General features: G+C 36.5%; 1 protein-coding gene and 1 non-coding gene across 10 annotated transcripts in view; both read left to right on the plus strand.

The window, feature by feature from the left end:
* Positions 1–21,184, plus strand: part of LOC144437420 (chromodomain-helicase-DNA-binding protein 8-like) — a 204,858-nt gene that overhangs the window by 118,282 nt on the left and 65,392 nt on the right. For all 9 annotated transcript variants that reach the window (XM_078126352.1, XM_078126353.1, XM_078126357.1 and 6 more), the window contains 7 exons: positions 317–417; positions 3,798–3,921; positions 11,501–11,652; positions 12,736–12,854; positions 14,908–14,984; positions 17,703–17,950; positions 18,568–18,790. In XM_078126352.1, coding sequence (XP_077982478.1) covers positions 317–417; positions 3,798–3,921; positions 11,501–11,652; positions 12,736–12,854; positions 14,908–14,984; positions 17,703–17,950; positions 18,568–18,790 — 1,044 coding nt within the window. The remainder of the gene's footprint in view (positions 1–316; positions 418–3,797; positions 3,922–11,500; positions 11,653–12,735; positions 12,855–14,907; positions 14,985–17,702; positions 17,951–18,567; positions 18,791–21,184) is intronic.
* Positions 15,023–15,138, plus strand: LOC144438355 (small nucleolar RNA U6-53/MBII-28). Its single transcript, XR_013481052.1, has one exon. It is a non-coding gene; the product is annotated as a small nucleolar RNA U6-53/MBII-28 (small nucleolar RNA).

Consider the following 21,184-nt stretch of genomic DNA (forward strand, 5'->3'; position numbering starts at 1 on the left):
TGAAATTTGGGTAAAAAACATTCTTCAGGTTGTTATTACTAAGAACGGTTCAGGTCCCATCAGTAATATGCAAATTAGGGCTAAAATGTGTCTTTTTGGTCAAAAATCTATAATTCCAAAACCACTGAGCAGATTAGGTTGATATTTAATGGGAATGCAAAGAAATATTAAGCATACAATGATTCATAAGTGATATGCAAATTAGGTGTAAAAATGTTCATTTATGGAAAAAAATGCTCAACCACTGATAATCCAGAAATGTCGAATTTCCCCATGTATTAATGGTAACTGTTATGTATTTTTTTTATTTGTATAGCTCATTACTACTACCTGTTCCTTGCCCTGAAGGAGATCCACCAATTGGATGGTGGGATGATGAAGCAGACAGGTCACTCATGGTTGGTGTCTTTAAACATGGTAAGGAAAAGAATATGACAACCCACACCACGTGTGAGTGCAAATGTTGTATGCTCTGAGTATTTGCACAAGTGCTCATAGTTTTCTCTGTGAGAGGAAGCGAGTGAAATTGCAACAGGATTGCATATACCCCCCCCCCCCCCCCCAGCAGTCAGATAGTTAGCCTGCAGTCAGCACAGTAGGGAGTCAAAGCAAACAAAGATAAGCAGCCATTTGGTTTTCATTTGCATACAAGTCAGTGTTTTTTTCTAACTGTAATAACATCTCACAGTGAATTTACAGAAATGTAATTTTTTCTCGAGATTGTCAAGGACATTCAGAGGTTTCCATTGATGTATTTTGATATTACTTTAACCCTTTCACCACCAATGGCCTCATGGGATTGTGTGTTGTCCACCAGCCCCCTCACTAACATAATTTGAGAGTGAGTGTGGTGTAATCAAACTGATATAAAAATACTTGGAGTTGCTTATTTTTAAAAAATAAGGTATCATTTGAATGGAAAATAAATTTTCTACATCATAGTACCAAATACATACATTCAAATATCACACACATAACCGAAATATGGATTAATGTAATAAAATATTAATAAAACAAACATAGGTTGTTTATTTATTGGCATATCACAAATAAACAAAATATTTATATTATAAACAAAATTCAAAATACCAACATTTATGTTCCTACAAAACTTCTGTATACTGGTTAAATGGTCAAAATCGGTGAAAATTTGTCAGAAAATGTTATTTTTAGTCGTAATAAATTTGAACGAAAATAATTAACGGCTCACTAATCCGATTACGACGCAATAGTCAGCCCCACACCGGCAATCAAAGGGACAAAAATATCTGAAGTCGTCGCCCCAATACCTTCTGAAAAATCAGTTTGTGTAACTATATATCATTATTTGACAGAACAACAAAAAATTATCACCAAATTTATCCTCAAAATCAGTAAAAAATGCTCCCAAATTGGTAGTATACGAGTCCGAATCGGGATGCCAACATGACGCTTTTTGTCGACATGCTTACCCACAAAAGCAAATCTGCAGTCGGGACTTTGAAGTTACGTTGCGATAATCTGATCCTTCCATATACTGTATTGAGTTCACGCAGCCATCTCCTTGTACAAAACATCGTATTCATAGTCAAAATTGAATGGATATTTCTACGAACAGCACATTTATTTACATTGCAAACGATGTTAGGGGAGACAGATTTTGCTTTGGCGATGTTGAAATTTGAATTTTACATTGAAAAACTCGCGTAAAAAATCCGATCGGAAAATCACCCATATCACGATTAAGTTTCCCTCCACTGACCTCTACACACTGAGCTAACACAAATACAAGTCATTATTGAGCCGTAACAAAAAGAAATAAAACCAAAATAATCCACAATATAGCCCAAAATTACCCCAGAACGTTAGCATGGGCGTCGGCACGGTCACAAGATTGTGTAAATTTGAACGACATTCAAAAATTCAACCATAAACTGCCGTAGGCAGCTCACACGGCCTTAGCGGGAATTTGATGCTTACATACAAGTACAATGTGTTCCCATAGCTAAATACTTGTATTCAACGATGTATTTCAAGTCAAATTCTGTCGAAATATCCAAAGATAGTGACATAATTATATCGTAGGCCATGTTATGAGAGCCGTTAATTACTTCCGCCATGTTGAAATTCGATTTCGTGGGCGAAAAACGCACAAAAAATTACGATCGCTCGTCATTTGGATCGTATTCCAGATACCGTTCACTGTCATGCTTTCAAAATGGCTGTGTAGATAAACAAAGCTAATACGCATGTGTGGAACTAGTTATGGCAGCAATTTTTGCAGCAATAGCTGCCGTTAAACGGCATAACGGCGAGGTAGGTGAATGACCTTTGGCGTTCCCGCAATAGCGGGAATTGGTGGGCGCCCTAGAGCGTTCCCGCAATAGCGGGAATTGGTGGTGAAAGGGTTAAATTAATTAGGTTCTAGTGGATTCATAAAATCCTGTATGGTTACACCACCATGATCTCCAAAAAATGCATTACTTTTCAGTGTTTCCATGTACTCAGATATTTCAAACTGCCCAAATAGGTAGAGGAACTCTTCAACTATACATTAGTTGTGAATCCATTTAATTTGCGCGAGGGTCGTGTCCACCATTTTTAGCACAACTGAACTGAGGTTCAGTAGTGCTATAGGGATCGCCCTGCATCTGTCTGTGTGTGTGTGTGTGTGTAAACAACTTAAAGTCAAAAACTGCTGAACCGATTGCCATGATATTTGGTGGGTCCATTACCTTTCTAGTTGGGAAACTGTTCAAATCAAAATGATCGCATCACAGGTGTGTGATTTGGGTCAAAAAATGTGATTTTTGGTCAAAAACTTAAACTCAGAAATTACTGGGCAGATTGGTGCGAAATTTGGTGGGAACATTCTTAAGGGGATGTTAAGTAAGATTTGTTCATGACATGATGATTCCATCAGTGATATGCAAATTAGGGCTAAAAATGTGTCTTTTTGGTTGAAAATCTATAATTCCAAAACTACTGAGCAGATTGAGCTGAAATTTAATGGGAATGCATCTAGGGATGTATGGATGAAGAAATATTAAGCATACAATGATTCCATGATTGATATGCAAATTAGGTGTAAAAATGTTCATTTTTGGTCAAAAACTTATACTTGGTCAATGATAGTGAAACTTGTTGAGATGTTTCTTAAAGTGTTATTATGCAGATTTTTCTTCGAAACATGTTGACAAAATTGGCCCTATCAACCATGACCATGCCCTTAGCAACAACCAAATGGCAGTATAGTTTGGTTAAATAAGAACATCATCTGGTAGGCAAGTGAGTAAACATTCAGAAAATGTATGCAAATATCCCTAGTAACCATGACCAGGTCCATGGCAACAGCCAAACATTCGTGTATTTCACTAAGAACAGAGATTAATAAAAAATTGAATAAACATTAAAAAATATATGTAATTTTGCCTTACAAGACCACGCCCATAACAACAGCCAATTGATGGTGTATATTGTAAGACAATAACGGATTAGTAGGCGAAAGGAATGAACTTCAAAAAATGTATGCAAATATCCCTAGCAACAAGACCACACCCATAGCAACAGCCACATTCAGTTGTGCTACGATGACATTGGCACTTTTTTCTATCAGATAAATGAAGCACCAATGATTGACGTAATGCTGCTTTTTATAGGCAAAGATTCAGTTGGTCTGGTAAAGTGGTTACTAGATATTTTCAGTGTGCCATAGTTCAAAGATTACTGAGTTGGCTGAATGAGAAGGTACATATCTGAAATTTTACTGTAAAGTTGATTTAGTAGAATTGAGTGACTGTTCAACATTTTATTTACAGGCTATGAGAGATACAGTTTACTTCGTGGAGACCCAGCTCTGTGCTTCTTGGATAGATGTGGTCCTCCTGATGCAGCAGCTTTGACAAATGATGAGATAGGTGATGGTGATGATGATGACGATAAGTAAGTTTTAATGTACAAATCGTATCAAAATTAAAATATGCTGTAACTCAGGCATCATACTGATAATAAGCTTGTTCTTCGACAACTGCATGATAGAGTTAAAAATGCAGGGTCTTAGTATCATATGGTTACTTGTTTTCTTATTAGGGTGAACCTTTGAAAGGCACATTTGTGCATATCTTGCTTTTCTGTAAAGTTCTTGTGAGTTAGGGATGATATCAAAATCAAAAACACCGTAATTACGTGTCCTCATGAGTAGCGATGACTAGCTCTTCGTAGCTCTGATGTACTACGTGAAACAGGAGATAATGAGGTGTTCAAGTTAGTGAATAACTGACAATAGATAATCAGTTCACTTTTTTCTTCCGTAAGGAAGAGATATATTTATGAGTGGAAGTCTGTGTGTGTGTGTCTCTGTCTGTGTCATCGTTTTCTCCATAACGGCTTGCTCAATTCAAACGAAATTTTGAAGACGTATTCTGTACGGTAATGGCAAGACTTGATTAAGTTTTGGTAAAAATCCCGTGAATATTAATGAGCAATTTACGTAATTAATGATTTTCGGTAATTAGGCTATATCTCAAGAATGCACGCTTTAAATTCAATATAATTTGATACATGCATTTGCTATACTTAAGCGCACTTGTCCTGAAACTATTATTGATGTAGCTTTTAGTTTTAATAAATTGTTGGCATATTTTTGTAGGCCACTAAAAAGGAAAAAATATTTTCTCGTAAGGAAATGTTGTCTAAAGTGGTACGAGGATGCGCTTATTTTTTTTTGTACTTTCTCAACAAATGTCACAGTACATGTTGTGGTTGGCCAGGAGATCAATAATAGCAATAAGCAAATAGCAATCAATGAGAAAAAATAACTTATTACATAAGTTCTGTTGTATTCCAACAATTGTCTGTAGGAACGACAATCTCAAAACTTTGCCCTTACGGAAGACATTCAGTTTACATCTGGTCTTTGTTTCCCGTAAAGACGTCATCTTTGAGCGTAGATACACATAATTTTTGATCGCCAACACACAATAGATAGTGATTCTCACCTTCCGTGTTTCCAATGATGACATCATCTTCTATCGTAGTTTGTCATAATTTTCGATCGTCAAAGAAAACCGCGTACTCCAGCTAGTAATGTGCTGATGAAACTAGTGCTGTACATGTTCTTATGACTGCAAGTTCATGGGCGATATTCATAAAAAAACAATTAGGTACGCACGAAATCAAAGTTTCAATATTCAGTAAATCTTTTACAACGTACATAATGGTATGTAGAAACTGCATCGATTAGAAATTTATTGTGATGGACGCATGAACGTAATATTGTAACAGTCCTGGGTTAACAGTAAATCTTTGAGGAAGATTATCGTACAATTGAGTGACTCTCAAAGCATCAATCACGGTTAGAATCTTTTTTTTTGCACGGTTGACAAACTAACTGTACAACTTCAACTTACAAGCTCTCGCTTGACGGCCATGCTAGTGCCAAGAAATGCAGTTGAATTTCCGGGTTGCGGAATTGCAGTTTTGACTTTTATGTCGTCGATAAACGGGATTTGTTTTATATATTCTGAAACAACAACTAACAGGGTTCGCACGGTCCTGGAAAACCCTGGAATTTCAAACCCTCCCTGGAAAACCCTGGAAAATTCTGGAAAAATGCGCCCTACCCCTGGAAAACCCTGGAAAATGATCATGATCAATCGATCGATTAATATTGACGATCATCATGTCAGTGCTCGAGCCACCCATTCATATGATTCTGAATCTCATAAATGTGAAATGGCGAAAATATTTTCAAAGTCTTTCACCACGGTGGTGAATCAAAATTCACGCTGATTAAACCCAGACAGTCAGCCGATCGTTCCACGAGACACTTTGCCCCACAGACCGTGCCTATACATAGTTGAATGGGTGCCGCAATGTTTGCTTCTATCTTGCGTATATTGCTACTCCATCTCCCAGTCGTCATTTCAGGGACATGATATTGTAACAGTCCCAGCCGGGGGTAACAGTGGGTCTGTTAACAAGATTATCGAAACATTGTAGCGAATATCAAAGCATCATCAACCACGATTAGAAATTGTTACAAGTTTCGTGCACGAGTCAACATAAGCTTACTACAAGCTCAGGCATGGCAATACTAGGGCTAGGGCCTAGGGAAGTGCAGTTGAATTTCCGGGTTGTGGAAGTACGGTAACCGTTGTGACTTTTATGTCGTCGATAAATGGGTATTTGTGTTACATGTTCTAAAGAATAAACTACTGTTTTATGTTGTCGGTAGAGTAACATTCGTCAATGGTCAAGTTGAGTTGAGAAATTGCGATGTTCCACAACTCGTGGCATCCGATCCGTACATAAACATCGAGACGCAAGTGATGAATGTATTCAGTTATTCATAGCTCAAAATTTTGTTACGTAAATGACGTTTTTATTCAAAATTTTGAAGTAAAAATTTATTTTAGGTGACTTATAAATCTAGTAACATCAAACCATACAATAACGAGGACAAAATTTAGTTTTTAATTTATTTTTCTGGATATGTCTGAATTAGACTGACGAATGCTGCGACTCAATCATACAAGTTCAATGCACCTTCTTGACGAAACAGCTGCTTAGGGGGTAGGACAGAGGTTTCTCCGTTAATCTTAGCGTGCAAACGTGGTTTTGAAATCAACATCTTGCATAGTGTCGATTGTCTTTAAAATGTTTTGTGACATTATATGGGAACGGTTGTTAATTTTTTTCTCGTCCACATCAAACAATTAGATGTCATTCAAAAAATATACTTTATTGTCAACACCCCTGGAAAATGGCCAAAATCAATATGAATACCTCTGGAAAACTGACGAAAAACCCCTGGAAAGTCCTGGAAGTTTGTTTTGCTTTAAGTGTACGAACCCTGACTAATTTTTTATGTTTCTCAGTACAGTAACATTCCTAAATGATGGGGTTGAGTTGAGAAATCACTATATTCGGCAACATGTGGCGTGACTTTGGTAGATAAACATAGAGACGCAAGTGATGAACGTATTCAGTTATTCGTAGCGTGAAATTTCGTTATATAAATTACGTTTTCCCTCCAAATTTTGAAGAAACGAAATGTTTTTAGGTGACTTCTAAATCAGTCAAATCAAACTATATATTTAATGCAAGATAAGCTTTAGTTTTTAATATGTTTTTGTGGACAATGTTTGAATTCGACTGACTAATCCTGCGACTCGAATCTAACACGATCAACACGTTCACCAGCCAGACGAAAATGGTTGACATGTTTGTTGACTAGGTTGACTAGCTGAGAAACACATAAGGAACTTGTGAGGCAGTCCGAATAAATAGATGTAAAATCCGACTTTTCGATTATAAAAATTCTTCTTCAAGGTATTTTTAGGCAAGACATGTTAGGTAAACACCTGAATATATCTGAAACACTTAGTTGACTAGCTGACTGTACGAATGCCATAGAAGGCATCGAATGAATAACATTGAAAAAGTAAGCGTGAAACTGATATGCACAGGAAAGAAAATCTTTTTGTTTCGTGTTTTTTTTCACATTGCAGACTACGCGTAAATGATCGTAGTTTGGGCTCATGAATAACGGACAATAGGTGTTTACTTTTTATTGTCTACAACCTAAAGTACATGAATATGCGTCGGGACTTACGAATATTCACCGTAGTACATAGTAACTACTCGTCACTACTCGTTAGGACGCGTAATTACGATTTTTTAGCACAACTGAACTGAGGTTCAGTCGTGCTATAGGGATCGCCCGGCGTCTGTCTGTCTGTCTGTGTGTGTGTGTGTGTGTGTGTGTATGTGTGTAAACAACTTAAAGTCAAAAACCGCTGAACCGATTGCCACGATATTTGGTGGGTCCATTACCTTGGGTGTCTAGTTGGGAAATTGTTCAAATCAAAATGATCGCATCACAGGTGTTTGATTTGGGTCAAAAAATGTGATTTTTGGTCAAAAAACTTTAACTCAGAAACTACTGGGCAGATTGGTGCGAAATTTGGTGGGAACATTCTTAAGGGGGTGTAATTAGTGCTAAAAATGTGTCTCTTTGGTTGAAAATCTATAATTCCAAAACTACTGAGCAGATTGGGCTGAAATTTAATGGAAATGCATTTAGGGATGTATGGACGAAGATATGTTACGCATACCATGATTCCATGAGTGATATGGAATTAAGGTGTAAAAATGTGAATTTTGGTCAAAAACTTATATCTCAAAAAGTACTAAGTGAATGAGTTTGAAACTTGGTGAGATGTTTCTAGAAGTGTTATTCTATATCATTGCTTTTCCTCAAAAATCTTCAACTCTGAAATTACCCAGTAGATTGAGCTTAACTTTGTTGAGAATGTGTAGATTTGTCCTCATTAATAGCTGACACAGTGAGAACAGTACATTGTTAATTAACTATAATGTTTACTTTACTATTTCCTCTGGTGGTAAAGCCTGCAGCATGGCCAGTTTGGTTTATGACTTGATTATGTAATATGTTCAACAGTTGTAAGACAGCTGTTTCATCACCTACCCATATAAACTGAATGTAGCTTGTGTTTAAAATATTACAATAAGACAACCAAGAAAGTTAAACATGTTACATTGGTATGACTTGGTTCCAAATTGATTTAAAAAAAATAAAGAAGTACAAAACCTTGTAGACACATCCCTTTAAAGTTTGATTAGGATGTTGCTATACTTGTTTTGTACACTTCCAACATAGGATGGCTGGATTATGATGATGGAAATTAGGTATGAAAATTTTGTTTTGGTTACAACATTAAATCTTCAAAAAATTATATATCTATCATTGCCCTGAACATGAAGTTGTGCGGCAACACAGTATTTGCGCTATTTTTTTATTTTGATTTCGCCCCAGAGTACAAAATGACAGTTCTCTGCCATAAATTAGAGTTGTGAACCTCTAAGAGTATAGTTTATCTGTGCTTGCTTCTCCTGATATGATGGCATGTATATGTATATGGGAATTGTTGTGATAGAAGAAGTGTCTTCTTTCGCGGTGAGTGGACCTGCGCTCTCACAGAAACAAGTGTAATTTTACCCCTTTCATATGTGGTTGGCTAAATACGTCGATATCAACGATATTATCGACATTTTATTGTATTCTGATAGAAATATTCTGAGACATAACTCGGAAAACAAATGCCTGTGGATAGACCGTATTAGATGTATGTGATTTATAGAAAGAGGGGGAAGGGAACTCCGAACACCATCAATGTTAAATATGTGTATGACATTGCGTTTACCATGTAACCAACTATGGGTTGTTAGATCAAGTTTGTTAATAAGTGGGAAAATTTTTCAATGCTGGTTCAGACTTGATTTTTTTTTTGGTGTTAATAAATTGGTTTGAAGGTAAGTTAGCCACATGACCAGTTTGTCAAGGTTATTGACCCTAGTATTAGGGTAAATTAGCAGGGAAGACATTGGCGATATGTCCCCGCGTCGATACATAGTTGACCTTTCTTTTAAGACGTTTCGGACTGGCTGTTAGGGTTCTTCATCAGTTGGAGTTCAGTCTAACGAGACAGTGCTCCCGCTTTTATTTGGCTTAAAATTCAATTTTAAAATTCAATTCAAAGTTAGCCAGATTCAGCCTCATATTCATATTCAGTCTCATAATCACACTCTCGCCTTTGAGGGCGCTACATGTATACAACACTTTCAGTGGCGCCATTGAGATCGCAAGGAATGCTGGTCTATGGCAGCTGTGGGCCATTGCGGACCAGAACTGCCAGTATTTTTTTTTTTTTTTTAAATTCTAATTTTGATTTTATTTTACTTTTGTTTTCATTTCACTTTTATTTTACTTTTACTTTTATTTCTATTCTATTTTTACTTTTATTTCTATTTTACTTTTGCTTTCACTTTACTTTTACTTTCCTTTTAATTTTGATTTTGTTTTCATTTCACTTTCATTTTTATTTCATTCTACTTTTATTTTAATTCAATCTTTATTTTTTTATTAAATATTTTAATCTTTTTTCTTAATTTTCTTAATTTTTTTTTATCGAAACAATTCGCATATATTCGCAGCCCTGGGCCACCATACATGTATATCTTTGAGATTTGAATGACATTGAAAATTCACTTGTCTTATGGATCAGGAAATAAATAAAGGTGCTCAGTTTTAGCTGAATTACACCTCTATAGCTACCTATATATGTAGAGACACTAGATTACCATCTACAATACATCCCTATAAATGTAGTGTTAGTAGAATGGAGAGACACTAGATTACCAGCTACAATACATCCCTATAAATGTAGTGTTAGTAGAATGGAGAGACACTAGATTACTAGCTACAATACATCCCTATAAATGTAGTGTTAGTAGAATGGAGAGACACTAGACTACCAGCTACAATACATCCCTATAAATGTAGTGTTAGTAGAATGGAAAGACACTAGATTACTAGCTACAATACATCCCTATAAATGTAGTGTTAGTAGAATGGAGAGACACTAGATTACTAGCTACAATACATCCCTATAAATGTAGTGTTAGTAGAATGGAGAGACACTAGACTACCAGCTACAATACATCCCTATAAATGTAGTGTTAGTAGAATGGAGAGACACTAGATTACTAGCTACAATACATCCCTATAAATGTAGTGTTAGTAGAATGGAGAGACACTAGATTACTAGCTATAATACATCCCTATAAATGTAGTGTTAGTAGAATGGAGAGACACTAGATTACTAGCTATAATACATCCCTATAAATGTAGTGTTAGTAGAATGGAAAGACACTAGATTACTAGCTACAATACATCCCTATAAATGTAGTGTTAGTAGAATGGAGAGACACTAGAATACTAGCTATAATACATCCCTATAAATGTAGTGTTAGTAGAATGGAAAGACACTAGATTACTAGCTATAATACATCCCTATAAATGTAGTGTTAGTAGAATGGAAAGACACTAGATTACCATCTACAATACATCCCTATAAATGTAGTGTTAGTAGAATGGAGAGACACTAGATTACCAGCTACAATACATCCCTATAAATGTAGTGTTAGTAGAATGGAGAGACACAAGATTACTAGCTACAATACATCCCTATAAATGTAGTGTTAGTAGAATGGAGAGACACTAGATTACTAGCTACAATACATCCCTATAAATGTAGTGTTAGTAGAATGGAGAGACACTAGATTACTAGCTACAATACATCCCTATAAATGTAGTGTTAGTAGAATGGAGAGACACTAGATTACTAGCTATAATACATCCCTATAAATGTAGTGTTAGTAGAATGGAGAGACACTAGATTACTAACTGTAATATGTGAAAAGGGACTAGATTATTTTAGAACCTCTGAACAACAAACAACAAGACTCAAAAATAGTCAGACAAATATAAAATGTTCTATGTTACAGTAATTATTGAAGAATTGCATGTTGTCTGTAAGAGACCAAGTACACATATAGCTGTGCCACAAAGCTTATAAGCTGAGCAACTATGCTGCTAATCTTATCTTTGAAATCAAACCTAGACTGTGACTAGTTGTATGTATAACTTTTTAACCAGTGTGTTGGATGATGAACCAGACTTCAAACCTGTGCAGAAACTTATTAGGGAAGATTTAGAAGAGGATTCTATGTCACCAGCCAGTATGTCAACACCCCAACCATCACCAAGACCTACCAAGTCATCTCACAAGAAAGTAGAGCCACCTACAGGTTAGTCTCGCTGCTAGACGTTCGGGCTTTCTTTCGATACTATAAGCGAATGAAGTTCGCAGTGAGAGCTTGCCCGAACAGTCTAGCAAATGTCATTTTCAGACTGGACATTCCATTGAGATTACATTAAGCGGTGGGTTGGGACATGTATGCATATATATACTTTAATATATTCAATCTCTGCATGCAGGTGTTGACAAACACACTTATGTCATTACTATGTCTTATCGGTTTATGTTAATTGTGAGTTTGATGAGTGTGTAGACGTTGTCATTCACACATTTCAGTTAAAGCATTGGTGGTTATTTTTACAAGCCCTCCTTAAGATGAATATGCATGAAAAAATTAGCTATTGTCCTCTGTTTGTGCTTGTCGCTAATGCGGTTCTCTGATTGGCAGTTATTTATATCCTGATGACATTTGCTAGACCTTGGATGTTCCATCCTCGATAGCGATGTTCGGTCGTGTGTCATATTGTATCGGAAGAACATCCGAGGTCTAGCAGATAGACTACCTACAGGTCAGTTCTGTGAGCAAATATGGTGTTTGAAATGTTTGAAGAAATGTTTTGTTTTTACTTGAAAACTCATGCTATATTTAGACTCGCTGTCGCATTACTATTAGCTGTTTTGTATGTACCATTATCCATCGCGTAATTGTACTTGAATATCCTTATCCTTGTACTATGGATCGTCATTGACCACATAGGGCTAATCATTTGTTGACTGCGATGCTCCATGCCCTGGGGTATTGCAGGAACATGTCAACAATTGATTAGCCCTATGTAGTTGATGAGGGCCCCACTCAGTACAGTTTTGCAGTAGATTATTGGTACATACAAAACAGGCCTTTTAGTGATGCGGTGTGATGCTCCGAGGACTTTGAGAGAGTCTACTGCTATGTTATAATTGTCATAGTTACTTACAGTGTGTTGAGGAAAGAAACATTGACATGATGAATTTTTTATTGCCAGTCTTACAATGTAGTGTTATTTTGATGTTGACAAAAAGTTTTGGGAGTACTTGGTATTTATCATGAAAAATTTAATGTTGTGACAAGATTATCGTGTGTGTTTGCATACAGCTCCAGGAAAGCTGCCATTCCCAGCTGCATCTGATCTGAACACCAGACTTAGAAGATTAGTGACTAGTTTACAAAGAAATCATAAAAAGCAACAACTAAAACAGGCTGCCAGAGAAAGAGTAAGTTATTTAGCCCGCAAAGGGTGAAGCCTGATGGGGGCTACTATGTTGGGCTCCTTTCGTCTGTCCATCTGTTCGTCCGTATCCACCTGTATCTCCAATATGCATCTGCCAATTTCAACCAAACCTGTTACAAATGTCAGATGTTATAGAGGGCATATGCACGTCACTTGGTTTTACAACCCTCGCGATAACAGCGAAATGGTGGCCATATTTGTCGTAAATAATAATTTTTTGCCCAATAACTCTTGAAGTTTAACAGATACAGATCTCATTCAAGTTTCTTCACCATGTTATCAATCATGAGCCTTTTAATGGCACATTGACTTTTGACCTTGACCTCCATCTTCAAGGTCAAATAGCCATTATTATTGTCAAAGTGTATATGTATATCTCTGATATACATGGACTGATTTCAACCAAACCTTGTACAAATGTCAGATGCTATAGTCTGCATATACACATAACATAGTTTCACAACCCCCACGATAACGGCCAAATGCGGCTATATTTGTCATAAATATTCAAATTTTGGCCAAAAAAAATCTTTGTCACTTAACAGATAGAGACCCTATTCAAGTGCCTTCGATATGGTTATCAATGATGAGCTTTCTAATGACACATTGAAATTTGACCTTGACTTTCATCTTCATGGTCAAATAGCTTTGTCTTCCTATTTTGAAATCATTAAGATAATATAAATATTAATGCTAATGTGCCTGAATATTGTCAAGGATCTACACATAATAGATAAGAAATGAACAACCCTTTCAGGTGTTGTCAGTGTATCTTTTTGATTGCCTTTAAGGCCATGGCATAGTTGTTGTCCTTTTTGAACTGACAGCCTGCGACATAATGTACAAACTAAAGAACTTGCTGTAGTCACCACAAAAAATACTTTGGGGGGGGGGGGGGGGGGGCTATGTCTTCCCATGAAGCCCTGTTCTTTTTCTCTTTTAACTTCAGCTGCACCACCCAATATTAGTCCCCGCCGGACAAAGTCCGAGATGGGGATTTATGGATTGGGTTCCATCTGTCCATTTTTCCGTCCGTCCGTCCAGAGCCGTTTCTTGGAGATGCCTGGACCGATTTTTTTCAAGCTTGGTACAGGGGCAACATACAATGGCATACATTATATGCACGTCAATTTGTTTTATGATACGATCCAATATGGCCGCCTAGCAGCCATTTTGTTTGCAAATTTTCCCTGTCCACAGCCATAACTCAGACATGCTTTAACAGATCTCATTCAAAGTTGGTATTAGGACAGTGTTCTATGACATACATGTGCATATTCATTGTTGTCGTGATACGATCCAATATGGCCACCTGGCAGCCATTTTGTTTGCGAATTTTTTATGTCCAAAGCCATAACTCAGATATGCTTGAACAGGTTCCCCCCCCCCCCCCATACCCAACCTATCTTTTATTGTTGAATGGTTTATTCCATCATGTCATCTTGAAGAGTAGGCATGTCCCATGTCCAACGAGGAGACACAACATATCTAAGTCTTTGATTTAGGTTCACAATTGTTGCGTGATCAGAGTAGTGATATCAAGAAAATGACAACATAAACTGCCAATCTTTAAAACCCAATCATAGCGGGGACTCTGTCATTCTCAATGACTTGTTTTATTTGAAATGTTTAGCAATGCATTGATAAATATGGCTGTCTTTGTGCTTTAGTTGAATGTCCGGTAGCTGTGTCAGCTTCCAAAGGGAATGTCTTAGTACTAGTATTGTCAAAAACCTCAACTGAAAATTGATTTTGTAAAATATTTGGTGGACAAAAAAATGCACCCCCCCCCCCCCCCCCCATATATTTTTACATTCTTTGTAACAAAATAATGGACAAAGTTTAAAATACTGTTATTACTCAAGAAAAATGAAAGAAAAGTGGTTTAAAACTGTTTTGATGGTAGCTTTTCCTCTACATCAGACTAATGTTAATAAAAATAGTGAATAAGTTATAATTTTGCATGTCAAACATGTAATTGTGAGTGATGGTGAATTTTATCATAATCTGATCATTTTCTCTTGTGATTACCACAGAAAGAGGCTGAACGAAAACACAGATTTGAAGAGGCTCTAAAACAGAAGGAAATAAAAAAGAGGGAACAAGCTCAGAGGTAGTATATGCCTAGTTTGTTTGTATCTATAAATGGTTGTTTAATGATGATTGTAGCCATGCTAATACTGAGGAAACCTAATACTGTCTATGTGAGACACAGATATAGGTTTTCAATGAGTTGAAATCACTTCTACAGATTAAAGCTGAAAACAACCATCAATTCTTTACTTCTGTTGTCTTCCTGCAGAATCTATGGTTTATGTATATATATATATATAGAAATATATATACATATATACAATCTAGCATACTCATCTTTGTACATAATCTAGTATACTTACAGAGTTTGAGGTTAACTTTTTAGCTCCGCTGTATACTCTACATAATCTAGTATACTCTACATAATCTAGTACTGTACATAATCTAGTATACTGTACATAATCTAGTATATTGTACATAATCTAGTATATTGTACATAATCTAGTATACTGTACATAATCTAGTATATTGTACATAATCTAGTATACTGTACATAATCTAGTATATTGTACATAATCTAGGATACTGTACATAATCTAGTATATTGTACATAATCTAATATATTGTACATAATCTAATATATTGTACATAATCTAGTATATTGTACATAATCTAGTATATTGTACATAATCTAGTATATTGTACATAATCTAGTATATTGTACATAATCTAGTATACTGTACATAATCTAGTATATTGTACATAATCTAGGATACTGTACATAATCTAGTATATTGTACATAATCTAGTATATTGTACATAATCTAATATATTGTACATAATCTAGTATATTGTACATAATCTAGTACTGTACATAATCTAGTATACTGTACATAATCTAGTATATTGTACAGAATTTAGTATATTGTACATAATCTAGTATACTGTACATAATCTAGTACTGTACATAATCTAGTATACTGTACATAATCTAGTATACTGTACATAATCTAGTATACTCTACATAATCTAGTATACTCTACATAATCTAGTATATTGTACATAATCTAGTACACTACATAATCTAGTACTGTACATAATCTAGTATACTGTACATAATCTATATTGTACATAATCTAGTATATTGTACATAATCTAGTACTGTACATAATCTAGTATATTGTACATAATCTAGTATATTGTACATAATCTAGTACACTACATAATCTAGTATACTGTACATAATCTAGTATACTGTACATAATCTAATATACTGTACATAATCTAGTATATTGTACATAATCTAGTACACTGTACATAATCTAGTATATTGTACATAATCTATATTGTACATAATCTAGTATATTGTACATAATCTAGTACTGTACATAATCTAGTATATTGTACATAATCTAGTACTGTACATTATCTAGGATACTGTACATAATCTAGTATATTGTACATAATCTAGTACACTGTACATAATCTAGTATATTGTACATAATCTATACTGTACATAATCTAGTATACTGTACATAATCTAGTACACTGTACATAATCTAGTACACTGTACATAATCTAGTACTGTACATAATCTTGTATACTGTACATAATCTAGTATATTGTACATAATCTAGTATGCTCATCTTTGTATATAATCTAGTGTACTGCGTTATCTGCATATTCCGTTGACTTGATTTTAATGGCCATTTTTAGCGCAACCGATAGGTAAATGAGTAAACATTCAAAAGTGTATGCAAATACCCTAGCAACCATGACCACACATGTATCAACAACTAAACGGTGGTGTATTTCATAGATAAGACCAGGGATTCTTAGACAAGTGAATGATCATTCAAAAAAGTGTATGCAAGAATTGCCTAGCAACAAGACCATACCCATGGCAATAGCCAAATGATCACATATATTGCAAAGATAACATCATGGTTAGATAGGCAACTGGATAATCATTCAACAAATGTACACCTATGTGTAGCATTGATCAGCATATTTTTAAAAACTGCAGTTGTACTACAACGCCATTGGCGATATTTTTAGAAGGACAACTTCACAATTGACACAAAATCATCTGACGATTTTTTTAAGCTTCTATTAAATACTATACAGTTCTGTGCAAACGGAAACAGACTCTATGAAGTCTAATCTATGCCAACAAAACAGTTTTCTCTTTTAATTTTCTGGTATATTCAGTGTACATTTTGGTAATTTGGAGGTAGAAGGGTATAGATGTCTACACTGCATGACTGGGAACTTATCGCTGTTAGGGGTCGCTGACACATGAGCTTGACCTTTTGTCCTTGAACTTCGGGAAAGTGCATGTTGGTGTATCATGGAAATATACTTGTCACAGTATTTAATAAGGAAACAAACCACGGTTTCCCGTGGACCCGAACATGATAAGTGGTGATCTCATTATGTTCAGGCATCTATTCACACTGAATACATTATGCCATGCCCTGTGCCTGTCTGTGGTAATGAGCATGAATATGCACGGTAACAAAGTAACAAAACCAAGGGCAGTTGTGGAGGGTTTGGTATACTTCGGAAACCAGATGTGGAACCGCCATCTTGAAATGGACTACTTCCCTAACAGCAAATAGCCTATAAAATTAACTATTGCACAGTTTGCCAGATTTGCTGTCAGACTTGGTGATTGAATCAGGATAAATATGAGAAGTTCAACACACTCAAGGAAAGAAAAAAGAGAATGACAGTAAGGACTAGAAATCAAGAAAAACATAGCTGACTTTACATCCCCCTTTGTATACATTTATAGATGGTCCAGGAGAGAGGAGAGTGATTTCTACCGCACTGTGTCAGCATTTGGGGTTGAGTTTGATCCTGAAACCAAGGCATACAAATGGAATAACTTCCGCAAAATTGCCAGACTGGACAAGAAGACTGATGAGAAACTGCAGGAATACTATGAAAACTTTCGAGCTATGTGTCTGAGAGTGTGCAAAAGGGGAAGGAATAGAGAGGGCACAGAAGGAGGAACAGACTCAGAGGATCAAAAAGACTATAGTGAGTCACCTTTTTTTTACACCTGTATGGGAACAACTTATGAGTTTTTCCTATATTATTTTGCTCGAATGGCATACATAGATGGATAGCTGCATGCGAACAAACACACACACACATACACATATACATGCATACATACACTCACATGCACACTAGTTTATTAACACTCTGAAGGCCTTAATTGAAAGAAGTGTTTCATTTACCTTATTACTGTAACACTTATTTGAGCTACCCTGAATAAATATATTTTATTAATTACATTGTTCTTGAGATGATGTACACCATGTTCAACTTCTGAAAAGTATAGGATGATAATTGCTTCACCAACTCTGATCAAGAACAACACTTCAGAACCAGTCTCTCTCTGTCTGTCTGTCTGTCTCTCTCTGTCTGTCTCTGTCTCTGTCTGTCTCTGTCTCTCTCTCTCTCTGTCTCTCTGTCCCTCTCTCTCTCTCTCTCTCTCTCTCTCTCTCTCTCTCTCTCTCTCTCTCTCTCTCTCTCTCTCTCTCTCTCTCTCTCTCTCTCTCTCTCTCTCTCTCTCTCTAACTCTCTCTCTCTCTCTAACTCTCTCTCTCTCTCTCTCTCATGACTTGTTGTAAATTCTCTGTCTTTTATAGATGAGGATTTTTTATATGCAAATACACTAAACATTGAAATGATATCTGAAGAGAGAGCCAACAAGTGTCTTCAACGAATAGACCTACTGTCTAAAGTACGCAATGAGATTGCACATCATCCGGAGCTTGACGACAGGCTGAAACTTTGTAGACCAAGTATGGAACTACCAGAATGGTGGGAACCTGGTACCCATGATAAAGATATCCTTCTTGGGGTTGCAAGGTACTGTACTTCACTAAATCAAACTCATCTCACATTTGTGTACGCCCATAAAAATCTTTCCAACACATTTCAACTCGTCTAACTTAACCCTTTGACACTCAATTCGGAATGAAACGGCCTCCATTTCCCACCCACTGAGATCCCGTATCGGCCTGAGACGGCCTAGCGCCCTCAACGATTGAAATCCCGTTTAGGATTCAAACGGCCTCATATGTCATACGTCATTAAAACCGTTGATTATACTATACCCATGACTTTATTTGTGCACTTTTTTTGATGACGAGAACATTAAGTTGCCTAGCAACATAAAACGTATCACTGAACCAATCAGATGAAGTATATTTTGAGCGGGAAATCATTTTCGCGGGCAAGCCTGTGCATTGCGTCGCCATTTCCATTTGCTGTGTTCATATACAAATAGGTTCACAGGTCGACCAAAGTTCACCCGTTGATATGCAAAGTGCATTTAAATAGTTTTGAGTTAAACTTTAACCCTTTTGTTTAACTAATATCCTGTCGGCTTCTCTGAAGTGAAATAATGAGTGTAAACATTGGAAATAATACGGAAGTTGGAGCTAGTGGTGACAGCTGTCAAACTCAAAGTCAAAATGATGATCGTGTCAACGTTCCACCAGTCAGTCCTAATGAAATGTTGCGGAATATCTTTAATGAGCCTGATTCTGACACGGAATTTGAAGGTTTTACCCTCGAAGAAATTAACGAAGCTACTCTCAGACATGAATTGGAAGGCGGAAACCACGACGATGGCAGTGACATCGACCCGGGTGAGCTAATCCGTCTACTTGCAGGTGAATTGGGTGATCTCGACCGCGACGATAATGACGATGACTCACCGTTAGCAACGGATCTCCAGTGGACTAACGAAATCGAACAAATTAGGATTCCAGACTTTGATGACGAACTTTCTGGGCCAACCCACACTCTTGATTTTTCCAGCCAACCAGTTGATTTTTTTGAACTATTTTTTACTGATGATTTTGTTGATTTGTTGGTACATGAAACAAACAAGTACGCGGAGTTCCGACAAGATCAGCGGGGACGCGATGCACAGTGGTACGCTACTGATCGTAACGAACTTCGCGCATACTTTGGCATGATTATCCTGATGGGAATCCACAAACTACCCGAACTTCGAGATTATTGGTCGACTGATGATCGTCTGAATGTTTCTGGGATTGCCAAAGTTATGCCACGTAATCGCTTCATGAAGATCAGTCAGTATCTACATATCAGCGACTCTCGTACTGAACCTGCCGCGACTGATCCTAACCGCGATCGTTTATTCAAGGTCCGTGCAGTGATTGATCTCATCCGTAAGACATTTCCTGAACATTACTACCCATACAGAGAAATCAGTATTGATGAAGCCATGTGCAAGTTTAAAGGCAGGTCGCACATGATTCAATATATGCCAGGGAAACCTGTAAAGTGGGGTTTTAAGATTTGGTCGGCTGCCTGCCCAAAGACGGGGTACACATTAGATATGTTGCCGTATACGGGGAAAAAAGAAACCCCGGAGAAAGGTTTAGGGTACCAAGTTGTATACAAGTTATCAGAGCGTTATTTTAATTCATCTCATCATGTTTATTTTGACAACTTTTTTAGTTCTGTACAACTTGCTTTAGATTTGTTAGATAAAGATGTTTATGTTTGTGGTACGATTCGTCAAAATAGTAAAGGTCTCCCTGCTGAGATTAAAGGGAAGCAGAAGATGAAACAAGGGGACTGTTTTACAATGCAAAGTGGCAAGGTCATTGCTTGCAAATGGTTTGACAAACGGGAGGTGCGAATGTTAACAACAAATTGCCAATCAGGGGGAGGAAATATGACTAGGGGTGGGAAAACGTTCTTTACACCAAATTCCATAATTAAATACAATAAATACATGGGTGGGGTAGATTTAAGTGATCAGATGGCATCATATTATTCTGTGTCAAATAAGTACATGAAGTATTGGAAGTATTTATTTTTCTTTTTTCTTCAGCGTATGATTGTGAATTCATTTATTTTGTATGAGATAGCACATAAACCTGATCCTCGACGTCGATACAGAAATGTAGATTACAGGTTAGATCTATCAAGCCAACTGATAGCAGGTTTTAGTAGTAGAAGAAAGCGAGGTCCCCAACCCCATGCTCCTACAACTGAGAATAGTTTGAGTGCAGCTAATCTACATGCACATACATCTGAGGTCATGCAACCTGATGCTAAGAGAAAAAAAAGATGTTGCAGGCATTGCTCTAATCTTAAGAAAAAAACAAGTAAGGGTTACCCTGTTGAAACCATTTATGGTTGTAAATTATGTGGTGTTTATTTATGTAGAAATCTATGTTTTATAGATTATCACGGCAGCATCCTGCAGTAAATGTATAA

The sequence above is a fragment of the Glandiceps talaboti genome, chromosome 7 (genome assembly GCF_964340395.1).
Source record: "Glandiceps talaboti chromosome 7, keGlaTala1.1, whole genome shotgun sequence".
In the NCBI taxonomy this organism is placed as follows: Eukaryota; Metazoa; Hemichordata; class Enteropneusta; family Spengelidae; genus Glandiceps; species Glandiceps talaboti.